General features: G+C 37.9%; 1 protein-coding gene across 4 annotated transcripts in view; it reads right to left on the bottom strand.

Moving 5' to 3' along the window:
* LRBA (LPS responsive beige-like anchor protein) overlaps positions 1-15586 on the bottom strand; it is a 360426-nt gene that overhangs the window by 313064 nt on the left and 31776 nt on the right. For all 4 annotated transcript variants that reach the window (XM_081021326.1, XM_081021329.1, XM_081021328.1 and 1 more), the window contains exons 3-16: positions 13612-13843; positions 13371-13471; positions 12668-12763; positions 10788-10909; positions 10539-10665; positions 9415-9534; positions 8084-8230; positions 7346-7543; positions 6753-6886; positions 5038-5146; positions 4761-4913; positions 3855-4023; positions 3265-3344; positions 1996-2058 (exon numbers count right to left, since the gene is read on the bottom strand). In XM_081021326.1, the coding sequence (XP_080877452.1) occupies positions 1996-2058; positions 3265-3344; positions 3855-4023; positions 4761-4913; positions 5038-5146; positions 6753-6886; positions 7346-7543; positions 8084-8230; positions 9415-9534; positions 10539-10665; positions 10788-10909; positions 12668-12763; positions 13371-13471; positions 13612-13843 (1851 nt within the window). The remainder of the gene's footprint in view (positions 1-1995; positions 2059-3264; positions 3345-3854; positions 4024-4760; positions 4914-5037; positions 5147-6752; positions 6887-7345; positions 7544-8083; positions 8231-9414; positions 9535-10538; positions 10666-10787; positions 10910-12667; positions 12764-13370; positions 13472-13611; positions 13844-15586) is intronic.

The raw sequence follows: 15586 nt of genomic DNA, 5'->3' as shown, positions 1-15586 counted from the left end.
GGGGGCATGACTACCAAAAAAGCCCAGTAAGTTTGATCCAGACTTCACCTTTTTGCCAATTCTCTCCCTACACCCCCTCCCACCATTTTCCACACTGCAAAGGAGGCTATTCCAGCCTTCTATGGGAGCTTTTAATCTGGATCCAGTTCATTGCCAGGACTGCTTAACCTGAAACAACAACTGGACAACCCTAACAAGAACTCAGAATTCACAAAGCAGTACACTTACCCTGTGTGAAATGGGGCATTTTTATTTTTAAAAAATGTGTGAATAGTAGCTATATAGTTTTATTTACACACACACACACACACACACACATGCATGCACACATACATGTCAGGATCTAAAAAAACCCAAACAACTTGGTATCTTTCAACAAAAAACACCACCAAGCAGAAAAGAACTTCAAAAGAAACTTTAATATAGAACAAGTGGAGCGGAGGAGATCCCACCAGGAATACCCAAAACTCTTAGCTACGCCTAAAGTAGTTATTTGGATTCCAGCCATTATATACCAGCTTAAGGGCCCACCAGTTTTGATAAATAGGGAATGGAGAGTTGATGTCAAAGGGAAAAAATTACACAACTTCTGTATTTCAGCTTTTGTAAATTCCACTGGTATCAATGAGTCAGCTATGAATAACTAAGTGCAAGGCTGTTCCTGCTGAATTTAACCCTAACTCTGAAATCACTTATGTGAAAAATGTCCCAGTGGATAATTGGAAAAATCAAATACACGAACTATTTCAAGGCTGCAATCCTGAATTTGCAAGATAGGCTCTGTTTAAGGTTTCTTTCAGTGTGAAACTGTTTTTTATATATAGCAATCACATTCAGATCTCATGGTTTACGTAGGATATTGAAAACAGCATTTAAATAGGAAATCAATAGTGTATAGAAAATGTAACTTGCAAGCTATTTGGCAATTTTTTAAAAAAATAAATGGTACTTCCATTACAGAAATAATAATTTCTTATTGCAATCCAGGAATAGGTTAAGAAATGGAAAAGCAATAAAACACACTCCAAGAGGTAAAATGACATTGGCTGTTTTTTTATGCAAAGTAGGCAACCATCAAAAATCCTTATTTACATATTGCAATTTTGCGTAAATAATGTATTCTCCAGATTTGTTTAATTTTTAGGTATTGCCCAGAAAGTCATTTATTGAATCTCAAGGAGGCAGTTTTGTTTTCAAGTGCAATCTCCCAGCATAAATGCAGCTATAGGTGAAAACACAACAGAGGGGGGAAATCTATACTTCTCAAAGAAAAATTCAATTAATTGTTTATTCTACCCATTTCAAGCACCCTGAAAGAAATTAGTTTGGTTAGATTTATGTTCCTATTTCCTAACTCTTTGATGTTACATCTGGCATCAAGCATTTGCCTGGTGCTAAAATATGAAGATGTAGATATCCCCTTGGTAATGTTTATTTCCAACTACGTTTACAATCTTTGCTTAGAGTTGATTAGTGTGTTTATTTTAAAATCCACATTTAGAAAGAATTATTTTACTTAAAAAACAAGATGGGAGGAAAATTACTTGAACCACATAAAACAGCTTTTTATACGTGCAGCTTTGCCATCTGTTTTCTACACCAACTCTCCTCAATATATCAGTTCAATGAACTGAATAGGAAACTATCAGAACTTATTACGTTAATGAACTTCAGTGCACCATTGAACAGGTTTCTTAAATCATCATTCACCATTTGTAGTTTCCACCAACAGTTGATTTTATGCTTCTTATTTAAAGCCATCTTGTGGCGAGAAGGGCTGTTTTGTTCAAACAGTTGTTGGAAGCAAAACAGTTAAAATTAAAATAAAAAAAATCCTTCCAGTAGCACCTTTAAGACCAACTAAGTTAGTTCTTGGTATGAGCTCATACCAAGAACTAACTTAGTTGGTCTTAAAGGTGCTACTGGAAGGATTTTTTTTATTTTGACTATGGCAGACCAACACGGCTACCTATCTGTAGTTAAAATTAAGATTACCTCATGCATGGTGAGGAGATAGTTGAGGATGCCCTGTAGTTCATCTTCTTTTACTCCATGATCCTTAAAATATAAAATAAAATAAGTGGCATAACACAAACAAGTCATGCATATAAAGCATCTTGAGCTACTTTATGGGAAATGATACACAAATGGAATTAAATAAATTAAACCTAACAACGGAACACAAAGGGTGCATTCTAGAGAAATGCCTGTGAAATCAATAGGATTCACAAACAGAACTTTTCCAGTTTTGCACCACAAGATATAAACCCTCCAGGAACTGTTCCCACATATACTCCAGCGTTTTCATGCTTAGCCCATAGCTGTCAACTTTTCCCTTTTCTTGCGAGAAATCCTATTCAGAATAAGGGAATTTCCCTTTAAAAAAGGGAAACATTGACAGCTTTGGCATAGCCTGTATATTATTCTTTCATATCTCAGTCCTTCAGCCACTTTGTCATGAATGAACCTATTAACTTTGAGGAGTTGTGATGGCAGTTGTGGTCTAAGTTAAAATAATAATAATTTATAGCTATAATTAAGAATGTGGCACGACTATCACACAGGCCTGTACCTCCTAGAAATTAAGCAATTTACACCAGTAGTGTTTGCCAACTAAATGTGCAGTCCTTTTCCACAAAAAAAGCAACCTCAAGTTTTACCACCATTCACAATAAGTGCTTTTCCTATGTAATACCATGGCCCACGAGGCAAGATCGTCAAAATTATAGTTCACTAAGACTAAGCAATTTGCTAGGCCTCAGCTCCAGTACCAGATCTGAAACCCAAATAGCCCCCTTCTTCCTCCTCTCTTGGAATAAGTCCATCCAGGTTGCCACCATCACCACCACCTCCTTTCTGCTCAGCACAGAAGAGTTCTTTGCAAAATAATCAGCCTTCAGGGGAAGAACAGGATCAGCCTGACAGGAATTTTATTTAAATGTTTCTGTTCTAGTGTTTTGATTGAAAAGACCCAATAAAGTTATTTATCTCAAAATTATTAAAACGAAAGACTCCTGCAGACCCCTTGACACTTAGTTGAGTAAACCTGTAAACCTTGAGTGCCAGAGAGGGATGCAGCTGTACTAAGAGGAGGAGATAAAAAAGTTGCTGCAACTTACATTCTCTTCTCGGTCGCTCACCCACCTTCCCAGCTAGCCAGAGGCGTCAGGTCTCTTTCCTCCCTCTCTGGGATAAGCACTGCTTAAGCTTCAGCACAATGCAAGACACACTGCAGAGCCCAGCCCCAATTTGTAGACTGCTTACCTTCATTACTAACTGCTTAACGAACATCAGCAAAAAGGCTCTCAAGGAAAAAATTTCTTTCTGATTGGGTCGTGGTCCATCTTAATTTAAAAGAGACATGTTATATACTTCACAGCTTGGTATTAATTTTGTTATTAATACATTAACTATGAACATTAAATCATCCTCCACCTCCACCACCCAAAAAACAAATTGAGAACACACAGATTTACAGGAAAACATCTGCTCACACTTCTCTGGATCCAGCCCCCAGTTAATAAGCATGTTCTGGATCTTCCATCAGCATCTGGCAAATATTTTCTGTACCTACTGTTGTGTTTTCACCTAGCTACCTCACTGAAAAGGACACCAGCATCAGCCTTTCCACTGAAGTGGCAAGACCCTGTTACACTTTATTAGGTCATCTTTTCCTTTATAAACACCTCCATATCTCACAGAATGGAAGAGGTCTCTAGGGATCCAGGAGAGGGTAAAGTCTCACTACACTCTTAACAAATTCTGCCCCTACCAAGATCCACAACATTATAAAAAAAAACCTGTGCAATTGTTGTGGTACACTGTTGATGAGTAGCACTGGACTTTTCGCATACCTAAACCTTTTGGAATAATTCCGCTGCGATCTTGAGGATTCACCACCCAGTAGTAGTACTTCAATGTGTGCATAGCCAGGAGAACTGTTCCTACTCGTCGAATTGCATTGTATATATTGGCTGTGCCAATGAATTCGGTAGATAAGTAAGTGTACAGGATCAACTGAACCTGTATCAGACAATTGAGAACAGAAATAGGTTATATAAGATGCCATACACATGGCAGGGTGAACCACAAGCAACTAAAGGTTGGGTAATTCCAACTAGTAAGCCCACAATACTGCACTCAGTGATGCTTACTTTTCGGTAGACATGTACAGTAAGTGTGCAATGTACGCAGGGGTTGTGTTCTTTCTTATTTAATAGTATTTGGTTTGAATTGTGTAAAGGTAAAGGGACCCCTGACCATTAGGTCCAGTCATGGCCGACTCTGGGGTTGCGGCGCTCATCTCGCTTTATTGGTCGAGGAAGCCGGCGTACTGCTTCCAGGTCATGTGGCCAGCATGACTAAGCCACTTCTGGCGAACCAGAGCAGCGCACGGAAACGCCATTTACCTTCCCGCCGGAGCAATACCTATTTATCTACTTGCACTTTGACGTGCTTTCAAACTGCTAGGTTGGCAGGAGCAGTGACCGAGCAACGGGAGCTCACCCCGTCGCGGGGATTCGAACTGCCGACCTTCTGATTGGCAAGTCCTAGGCTCTGTGGTTTAACCCACAGCGCCACCCGCGTCCTTGAATTGTGTAGCACTAGGTTAAACAGGTGACTAATAAATATACATAATAAATAAAAGGAAGCTAAGTAAATTCATGTGTAAAGGAAATATTCCCTTAGAACTAGGGTCTAAGATGTCTACAAGACCTTAGATACTTTCATGCCATCTCCATGAATTGAAAATGCTTTACCTTGGCTGGAGTATGAATCCATATTGCAGGGTTAAGGAGAATATGATCACACAGTTGCTTCAGCAAGGGCACACCATTGTGCAAATTGCTCAGATACTTAGCAAAGGCAAGACAAAGTTCAAGAACAGCTCTGCTAATGTGTGCTTTGGAAGACTGCAGAAAGAGAAAAGGAATGTGTTTAAGACAACATATAGATAGTGATTTATGTGACCAAAACATGAAACATATTTAATGCAGATTAAAAGAGAGAGAAAAGCAAGCAACAGGCTTCATTTACCTTTTCAAGACTGTATCCTATTACAAGGAAGCCCTTACAAGAAAGCATTTGTTCTTGCATAGCAATTGAGTTCTTCAGCAACTCCATGATGAAAGCCAACAGAATGGAACTGGAAGACACATTGTATTGAAATACTGCAGTTTATAGTGTTTAATAGCAGATTAGTACATTAGACTTGTAATAACAATCTATTTCCTCAATTCACATACTACTTTTTGAACATTATTAAATTTATGCATCCTATTAGTTTGTCGTCATATCCCCACAATCACCCAGTGGTGATTGCTGGATTCAAAGAAATAGAGTACATCACAGTACACAAAAAATGATACATGATTCACACGGCAGTATCTAGGTATATGAGAGGTGTCCCATGTTTTAACAAAGCAAGGCAAATCTTGCTCTGCAATGGGGTTTTATTTGTGTTAAATCCATTGGGACTTGCTTTGTAAACATGTAAGGAATTAAAATATTTGTCTTGTAACAAATGGTTGTAAGAAGGGATTGCTATAACAGGATCATCGTTTCTGGATTTCAGTTCACTAGTTCACTGTTCCCATGCAGTGATCATCAGCAAAGTCAGAAATTACACTTCTGTAAGCAGAAGAGGTTTTCTACTCACTAAAGAGCACTTTTGTATCATAGGCAATTTACTCTCAGTCTCATTAAGTCTCCTAAAGGACAACTGAAGAGTGCACAGGAAGTGAGAATTGCAAAAGCATACACTTCCAATTACCTCCTTGATTTGTTAATATCTGAAGCAAGGCTCAATGATTGCAACGACCTTAGAAATCTTAGGTAACAGTAAAAAGCGTAAAATCAGAAGATTGAATTGACAGGCAAATGACAGTATAAATGGAAGGCTAGGGCAAGGGATTTGCGTAGCTGTATTTTTGAGGAATTTTAAGAGTCACACTCCACATTCCTAACATTTTTTCCTTAACCTGTTCTTTCTACAACAGATAGAAATAGCAATACTTTGAGAAAGATACTGTATAAAACATACACACATTATAATACAGGCACCTTTTATGGCTTTTACCACAAAACATCATCATTAGTCGTCTGAAAACACCTAGCCTTTCCTTTTGACAGTCCCATAGTGAAGTTGAAGTAGTCTAGATATACAAGACATCTTTCACTGATCAAGCACTGGGCCAGGAAGATAAACTCTCCTTGGTTGGAACCAGCAGCTCTGTAAAAAATAGCCCCCCCCCCCTTGACAGGAAGGAATTCATCCTCGAGAAAGAGATTTTCCATATCCCCACTACTCCATAAATTACATAGCTACTGAATGATGTACACATTTGTGTAGAAGACCTGGTGCCAGTAATCTTGACTTCATCTCAAGGTCTTCTCTGCACAAGAGATTTAAAATGATCTAACCTTGAAAATATAAATAATGTTCCCAATGCTGCAATATAATTGCATTATTTGGAGGTAATTTCCCCCCATAAGGGGAAACTTCCTCTCACAACATCTTCACCTTGGCTATATTTAGATGTGCATGTCCATCATTTAGTGTGCATTTTATTGTCAGCTTACTCTATCTAGAAAACACTTCTCCCAACTTAGACAGCAGAATAACAGTTAATAGGCTAACTGAAAGGTCAGGCATAAGAAATTGTATACTACTGTAGAGTGCTAGTTTCTCTAGAATGCAATAGACATCGCAAAACAAATTGGCAATCTGAAGAGCAAATAAAAGGTCTTACCAAACAGTTGTGTCAGGTTGATCCAATGAATATTGCCTATAGTCCAGCTGTGCAAACAGAGGAAAAAGCACCTGCACTCCTCCAATTGAATGCATTGCACTTTGGATTGAATGGGTTATGACTGCTTTTACATCCTGTTAATACCAAGTTTGTACAAATTACAAATGGATATTGCATTTGTTTAACTACTTTGAAGCATTCAAAATGTGACCTGAATGCTTCAATAGGATCTCTAAAAATTAAACGGTTACCTTGTTGAAATGACACAGAGTGTGGGGGAACTTAAAGATGTGTGACAATAAACTTCAAAAGAAAAGCAGTTAAAACAACTTCAGGAATGGAAAATCTATCAGAAATACAAAGCACTGGGCCTGTTCAGCTTTGAGGAAGGCAGGAGAGAGAGCGTTATGACTGCACTCTACAAAACAACTACATTTGGCGACTGAGCAGGCTGTAAATCTAAATAAATAAACAAAACAGATGGACCTGAGTGCTTTAAAGGACTCACAGTCAAACAGAACACAAAAGTATCCAAGGCAAAGAAAACAAAGGAAATCCACCCCTCCTTGGAGTTGAAACCAATGCTAAAATACCTGCAGCATGAGGGCATGTGGTGAATGTACAAAGATGGAAGGGTTATCCTTGGGTGATGATTCTAGGCAGAGCTGTGCATCTGTAGCCCTTGGATTGTATGTAAAGGCAATACAATTAGAAAGTTTCCCGTCATACAGTAACAGTTTGTGATGGTCAGCAAGGAAGAGGTCACTTTCTCCCTTGAATTTAAAAGTTCCCTAGAATAGAAACAAAAGGTAAAGTAGGCTAGAATCCAGTTGGAAATAAAACTTCCACATGTGAAATATTTCAAGACAGCTTAACCATGGAGATCTGAGGTGCATTTTTCTAAATAAAATTCATTAATTTGTGGTCCAAGGTCATTGTAGTTCTTTTAATTTTCTAGACATATGTTTTAAACAGTGTTTTCTTTTAAAGCATGAAAGATTTTGCTTTTCTTATTTTGTAACAGAAAAGAAGACTAGTATAGTGTCTTTAGACACAGTCATGAATAAAAACTTATTTGCTTATATTCATAACAGTGGTTTGGATGTAAAAAGTTATTTCTGTTTTGCAGTTTAGCTTGATAGCTCTGCAGGTGGTTTGTGCAAATGCAAAACAAGATATTTGACAACCCACACATAACTTTCATAGGAGAGTTTAAAACTTTTTAAGGAAAATGCATAACAAACTAAAGTGTCTGTATTAGCTCTTTACTGAAACCAGAAACACCGGAATACAGTAAGATTGTATTGAGACTATATTGAGACAATAAATACCTTGTATCCAAGACCAAGCTGATAAATAGCAAAAATCTGAGCAGCGTTGAGAGCCTCACTGAAAAGATAGACAGCTGTCATCTGGCCACAAAACACTCGATTGGCATCTGCTGTTTCTGAAGAACCCAGGAAACATTTATCAAATGTCTAGGAAAGAGAACAAAATATTAAGGAATAATATAAATGGGATCTATGTTAGCGTGGTTCTCTTTTGGAAGGTAAGAATATACATCCAAGTTTCAATATGATGTATGGCTTTGATGCACATACATGAATACCAGGCGGTGTGGCAGAGAAGGGATGTACCCACTCTCATCAACATCATGTAGGTTATATGAGGTGTGCATGTGAAAACCCAACTGACACAGAAGTCAAGGGGAAAGTCCCCTGTGCTCATGTGCACATCTATGATCTAATCCATTAGGGCTATAAGATATAGCCTGCAAAATTATATTTGATCATGGTTAATTCTCCATCCCTCTTCACACTTGACTATTAAGTACAATGTGAAGGGTAAGTTTGGTTCCGGCATAGAGCATATGCTTTGTATATGAGAGGTCCAAGTTTCAATCCCTCACGTTTTTTAAAAAAAATATATCAAGTTAACAGGAAAGACCTCTGCCTAAGATTTTAAAGAGCTGCTGCCATTTGTAACAGACTATACTGACTTTTTAAAATCATTTTAGACACAAAATACACTGTAGCAATTCTTAAAATATCCAGGGCAATCTTTCATATTTCCAGGATGTAGACATTAACTTTGTGTTATGCAACCACAATTTTACCTGCTTTTGCCTGCAGATTATGAAACAGCGTATCATCCCTACAACTTCAATACAATATTTATGGGTGAATAAATATGGTAATTCACTTCAGTGACTGGGACTAGACAAAAGTAAACGATGGCAGAGGTGTTTATTTAGGGGAGACAACTTAGGGCTCATATGCAAGATCACGAAGGCAGATTAAAGCACTAGCCAGGCTGATGTAGTCAAAACTGGAGATATCAAGAACTGGCAGAATAGGGGTGAAGAACAGAATCTGGCCAGTGGGCAGTATTGCTAACTTCCTCCACCTTTGGAGGGCTAAGGATGACATATGAGGGTCACCAACAGTACCAGCTCAGCCATTAGCTGGGGCAAGGCCACCTCTTCAGGAGGCGCCCCTGTGAACACCTTGCCTTCCCTGCCACTTCCACTGGCATCAGTGCCAATTTTGGGCAAGATCTCACCAATTTCCATGCTGATTGTACTGCTTCTCCACTGACATTCTACCTCAAATTAAGCATCAAAAAGAAAGAGGGACACCTTTTGGTGTAGCAAGTTACTTACGTCACTGGTATTGACAAACCATGTTATCTCTCCATAAGATGCAAGTTCCCCATTCACATAACATCTGAGTTCACTGTTCTTCCAACGGTTATAGATATGCACTATAGTAACCATGTACCACTACATAAGAAATTTAGAAGAGTTAAACTAAATTTAAAGAATTTTTTTTCACCTGTTGAAAATTCTGCATTAGTTAGAAAAATATATAGAGAACTTCCATCACACACATTTCCCTAACAAGGGGAACAAAAGAAGACACAAAGTTTGCATATGACAATTTATATGTATGTGTCAATTCTAAAATAACTGCTGTAATTTAATTAGAAATACATCTCACCATAATTTAGAAGGCATCAGGTGACTTAGGTTGCTGTTCAGTCTGCAAAGCACTGGCAATGTCACAGCCCCTAATGTCTCTTTTTAAGGTTCTTTATCTTGAATCAGGTTTGGATGGTACAGCCCTCAACAGAAGACTGACCTCCCTTTACAGAGGACAGAATACTGTCCTCTGTAAAGTAGGACATATGGCCATCCTCATTAGAATAAGCAGCAATATTGCCACCAAAATGCTTAAAATATAATGACCATAAACCAAACCAGCACATCCAAAACTGATTAATTTTTTGTGGGCATTACTCTTATACGCTTTCACTAGTGTGCTGTGGTAACAGTTGGTATTTACAAGGAGGTAAACCCCTTCAAACTTAAGAGCCTGCCAAACTAGAAAACCTCAGAATTAATCAACAGTGTGGTAAAGCTGCAAATTCCTTTCAACTTGAATATTCTGCATAAAAAGGACACAGCAAGGTTGCCATATGAAAAAGTAAAGCACACTGAAAAGGTAACAGAAAACCAGGACTGTTTTCAGATTATTACTTTTAAACATCATTTTTATACCATATTTAGAGACCTTTTCTTTCCTTTAACTGTAAACTAAACTCATATGCCATAATCTTCTCTTTTCTCTCCTCAAAGCCAAATTTCAGAACATCCAGATGACAACAAATGTTATCATAACACCACCAGAGCCAATGGCCATTAATTCCTGTAGAGCAGAGACTTAAACCTAATGTCTAATGGCATGCATTTAATGGGCATTTGCAGGACAACACATCTGAACTCACCTTTTGTGGCTTGAAATCAAATTTCACACAGTGCTGGAAGCCTTTTCCTTTTGATTTAATTGAGGTCACAACCAAACAGCCTCCAACAAAATGAGCAGAATACCCGAGTCCTTTGCTTGTTCGAAAACTGAAACAATTTATTTAAAAATGGTTAAATTCACCATTTATTCACAGGTAGTTAGTGAAAGCAATCTTTAAAAGTAGACATAGATGAAACAAATTTCAGAAGACATAATAATGCATACATACCAATATAAGTAAGGCTTATCCTTGTCTACATTGATATTATTTACAGGATCCATTCTTAACCAAGTATGAAAAGTAAAACCATTCTGGTAGGGCCATTTGGCTATAGGAGGTAAGGCAATAGCCTAGGGGAAAAAACAAGTTTATATAAAGCAATGAGGTACTTCAGAGCAAGTCATTTGATTTGTAGAATCAGAAAGCATGCAAAGGAAAAGTGTATACAATTTAGATGTGACAGTATTCATACCAAAGTTTGCCTCTTCACATTTAAATCATAGTGAGACAAAAAATATATTTGTGCTCTTCCACATGAAAAAAAAATCTTTAAAATAGCCACAATTATTACATATGATAGCTAATCCTAGAACTAGAAGTCCCCTTTTGTCCCAAGTGATGGCAACACTTGCTGCAAATAGAAGTGCTTTTTTATTTTAGCCTGAAAGATAGCTCAGACATGAAGGCATTTGCCTTTATTAAGGGGGAAGCTGCAAGGACAAATCTTCAAATCAAAAACTAGTTTTCTGAAAGGTTTCTGTAACTCTGTGGTTTAAAGATGCTGACAACATTATTGATACAAATGAACCTGAATGTCAGCAAACTTTGCATTACGTTGCTAAACTCTGTCGCTATTCCTGCCCAAACACAATACCATAAATCTTCTAGAAAGGATATATCAGTAACCCACTCACATGTCTGAGGAAAACATTCCTTGAAGTACATGAGGGCAAAACATTTTAACCAAAACACTATTCCTTAATATATTTCATCCTTAGTAAGATCAGTTTTTATGTTTTATTTATACACTTAGCCAACATTAGAAAATATCTGTATGTTGCAGTTCAATATATATTACAATGCTTTTATATTGTTATTCCTTTATTTCAATGTGATACACGAAGTCAGTCCATAAGGATAAAAATAACTATTGTACAATTTTTATTTTTACTTTTTAATAAGTTTTTTTGTTATGATTTAAAAAGCCATGAAGTAATTAAGGGAGCAGCACAAAACAAAGCATGGTTCTGGAATTCATTAACATTTGACCTCCAGACTACCATATTCCATGCCTTTTGAAAGGCACTGACGATCTACCTGTTATCAAATCGTGGCAGGAGTGAAGAACCACCATAGCAACTTGGCAAACTATCTAAAGAAGCCACTTACTCTGATAAGTGTAAGATGCACCTACTGCAAAGCGTGCTCTTTTTAAGAACACCTGGAGTTAAGTGGCAGCTTCCCTAGGAATTTGGCCAGGAAAATATTGCTCATCAAAACAGAGTTATCTTGGTCAAGTTATCAAGAAGCACAAAGAAACAGCAAAGGCAACACACACACACACACACACACACACACACCAGCACAGTACAGTACAGTATAGTAATCTTGTTCTGAAAATATTTTTAAAAGCTACAACAATGGTTGCAATATTCCCATCCAAGTGTTTTCAAAGCATTGCTTACTGAGACTAGGGCTTGAAATGAGGTTCATTTAATTAGGCAAACCACCCATGAGGTTCTTATAAGCCATTATATTTAAAACACTTCAATACAATAAACTGAGTTTTCATCAGTTAATGGACAGCAGCCCTTATGGTATGGTATTAGCAAACCACTATCATAGAGAAACAAATACTTGAGCAATAAAATGTTTATCAAGAACATAAAAAATTTAACATTCACGTACATGTGTGTATGTTCAAGTTTCTAAAACCTGGGAGTGGAAGGAGGGCAGGTTGAAAGAGAAAAGATTTGTGTTCTTTTTATTGCCTTGTATCTGAGTGTGCTTAGAACTAAAGGAGCCTAATGAAAGCATGTAGGAAAAAACAACCCAAACACATAAATTAAAGCAAAAAGAATAGAAACATAGGGGAAATAACTACTTACTGCAGCACTTTTTCCTGGAAAGTTGAAGAAGGCATCAGGACCATACTTCTGAGGCATGTGCTTTAACACAGACAACAGCTTTCCAGCATGTGGTGGCTATTTAAAGAACGATTTCTTTTGTATTTAGTATTTGAATATAAAATTCAGCAACACGATTGAACATTAACTATGAACTTTAGACAACACTTCTGCTGATTTGCACATTACAATAATGCTATCATACACAAATTATCTCATAAATCCTATTTGCCTTGGATGTCTAGAACCATCATTCTGAGTGGATGGTATTGGTTGCCAATTGAGTTCTTACAATGTAGAATATGAGACTTATGCCCACCGCTCTGCCATCCAGTGCCAAGGTAGTGAACCAACCACATGATAGGGCACCATACCATGGCATACAAATGTTGCCTAAATAACATGTCTGTTAAGTGTATGGGCCCTTAAGAGCTGTCATTTCCAGGGATTATGGCGCTTGAGTGAACATGTTAAACTGCATGTTCAATTAACAACAACAACAACAAAATTCCAAACAAGTACAGGTCACACAACCACACACTGGCCTGGTTACAGCCTTCCATCTAAGTTCAAATCTTTTCATTAACCATATGTATGAAATCAATGTATGAAGTCAATGAAATCAGTTTCAGTGAAATAAACATCTTTTCTCTCTTTTTTGGATAATGCAGAGTGTTCTACTTACCCATTTTCCTTTGTCTCCCTGAAGTTTGCTGAAGTACAGCTTTAACTCTCGAACTGTCACACTGTAGCTTGCTAATACTCCCAGCATATCAACTAGGAGATCTAAGAAAAGCAAATTATTAGATTTAGGTTAATACCCAACTTTTTATTTTACCAGCAAAAAATGTTATAAAAAGGATTCTATGTCAATTAAAGACACTACCACAGTTACTTCCAGTTTTAAGCTGACTGGAAATTCATACCTGCAATCATATTGTCAGCTTTATCAATCCTCTGGAGCACGTGCTCAACAAGACCCACTTCTGTGCAAATTTGGAGATTTCGTATACTTTTCTTCAAGATGGCTGTAAACATGCTCCATACCTCAGCCTGGCAAGTGACATCACATTTATCCAACAAGTCCACCATGCAAGTAATACTCTCTCCATCTTGTATAATAAAGTTCATTTCCAGATCAAAGTGACCTCCTACAAGCTTCAATTTGAAAAGAATAGACATTAGTGATTTTCTCTATCTCCAGAATTATATGTTTAAAAGATTTACAACATACAATAGCAGCATTCCATCTTTGGGGATACATAGTAAGGATATGAGCAGACACCACTAGAAACTTTAGACTGCACAATCAAATAAGTGCAGGCCGAATTAGAAATAAGTGTTACTGGGTTTAATCCAGAGTTATATGCACGTGATGGGGTGGGTGGAAGCTAGTCACCCCTCGTCCCTATGGCAGGTCCCCCAGGTCCTCAAGAATGCTCCACTGAGGGGTAGGGGCTCTACTACATGAGGTGAGCACCCCACCACAAAAAAACCTGGGCATAGCACCTTCCATGAGTGAAGCTCCTGCTTGAAGAAGTTGCTTCTGCCCAGTTTTCAGGAATCTCCCTATTACGTGCACTTAGTTTTGAATCCAACTCATTGAGTCCAATGGGTCTTACACTCGCACGTGTTTCCATCGTTTTACGTTAACCATCTAGCAACAGGCATCAGTGTATATGATCAATGTATATCGGAAGCCAATGTCGGAGTAAGAAATATGATCCCAAATACTGTTTTCCAAGGAGCAATTTTAGAAACATTCCTTTTGACACATGACCGGTAGGTTACCACAGGTGTCCACAGGAATTTTGGGGGTGAGAGGGTGAATGCTACAAACAAACAAACCTAACTGGCATCAGATAATAGGACTATCATTTGTGGGTAGACCTGGCTCTGTTAAACTTGTATTCTGGTTATATTCATCCATTTGTTCTCTATGGGTAGACTGCTGCCCATCTGCCTAGACAGATGCCTGGTGCACCTGTAATGTCTTTTCTCTCACCACTGAAACCAGGTTAAAAACACTGTACTATACCTTCAGAGTTGGATATAATAATGATGGACTTTATGTGCATTGGCATTAACAGATTACTTTTTAAAATGTTTAGGAATTCAGAATAGTACCACATTTTTGTATGAAATGAGGCCTTAGTTAGAAAGATCACAAATTCCTGGTTTTGTTGCTGTATATTGTGGTTGAGCTGACAGGTGACTCCCCAGTTGCTACTCCAAACTTAAGTTCCATTGAATTGGATAGAAAAGTGATCATTGCACTTATTTTGAGGGGGCTAACGTGACTAAGGCTGCAATCCTATGCACACTTATCTGAGCGGGACTCTACTGACAAGTAAACACACAACACTCCTATACACACTGCTCTTCTCCTGCTCTCACTGCCCCATTGTACCGACTCCAGTCTACTGCTGCCCGTGTATCTATACTCCCGGCTTGCTTAGCTATGTTCTTTTACATAGCACTTGGTGGTTTCTTCAACAGATCATCATGAGTAGTGCCTCATAATACCCAGCCTGCAATGTCACCTGCCAGCTCGTCTGATGACAGGGTTTATCACACAAGAGCTGTATTTAATTCAGTGAATGACACCCCTTGGGTATATGAGGGTAAGCAGCAGAGATCTATTACTAAACAGAAACTAATCAGATAGGATTTTTTCATTAAAAATATATTCATTCAGATATAAGATTTGCCAAAACAGTCACTCTTCCTGGCTTTTCCCTGAATCCCAGCAGCTCCCACTCATTACTCAAGATCTGAAGTGTTAGAGATATACATGTTGGGAAGCACATTTTTCAGCATTCTTAACATAAATCAGCAACGATGTCATGCACCTCAAGATTAGAAAGCTATAGTGAGTGTATCTGAGATTCCTAAACAGAA

This window comes from Podarcis pityusensis (assembly GCF_964106645.2).
Source record: "Podarcis pityusensis genome assembly, chromosome: 9".
NCBI lineage: Eukaryota > Metazoa > Chordata > Lepidosauria > Squamata > Lacertidae > Podarcis > Podarcis pityusensis.
Note: the sequence above shows the minus strand (reverse complement) of the source record. Positions and strands in the feature narration are given on the sequence as shown.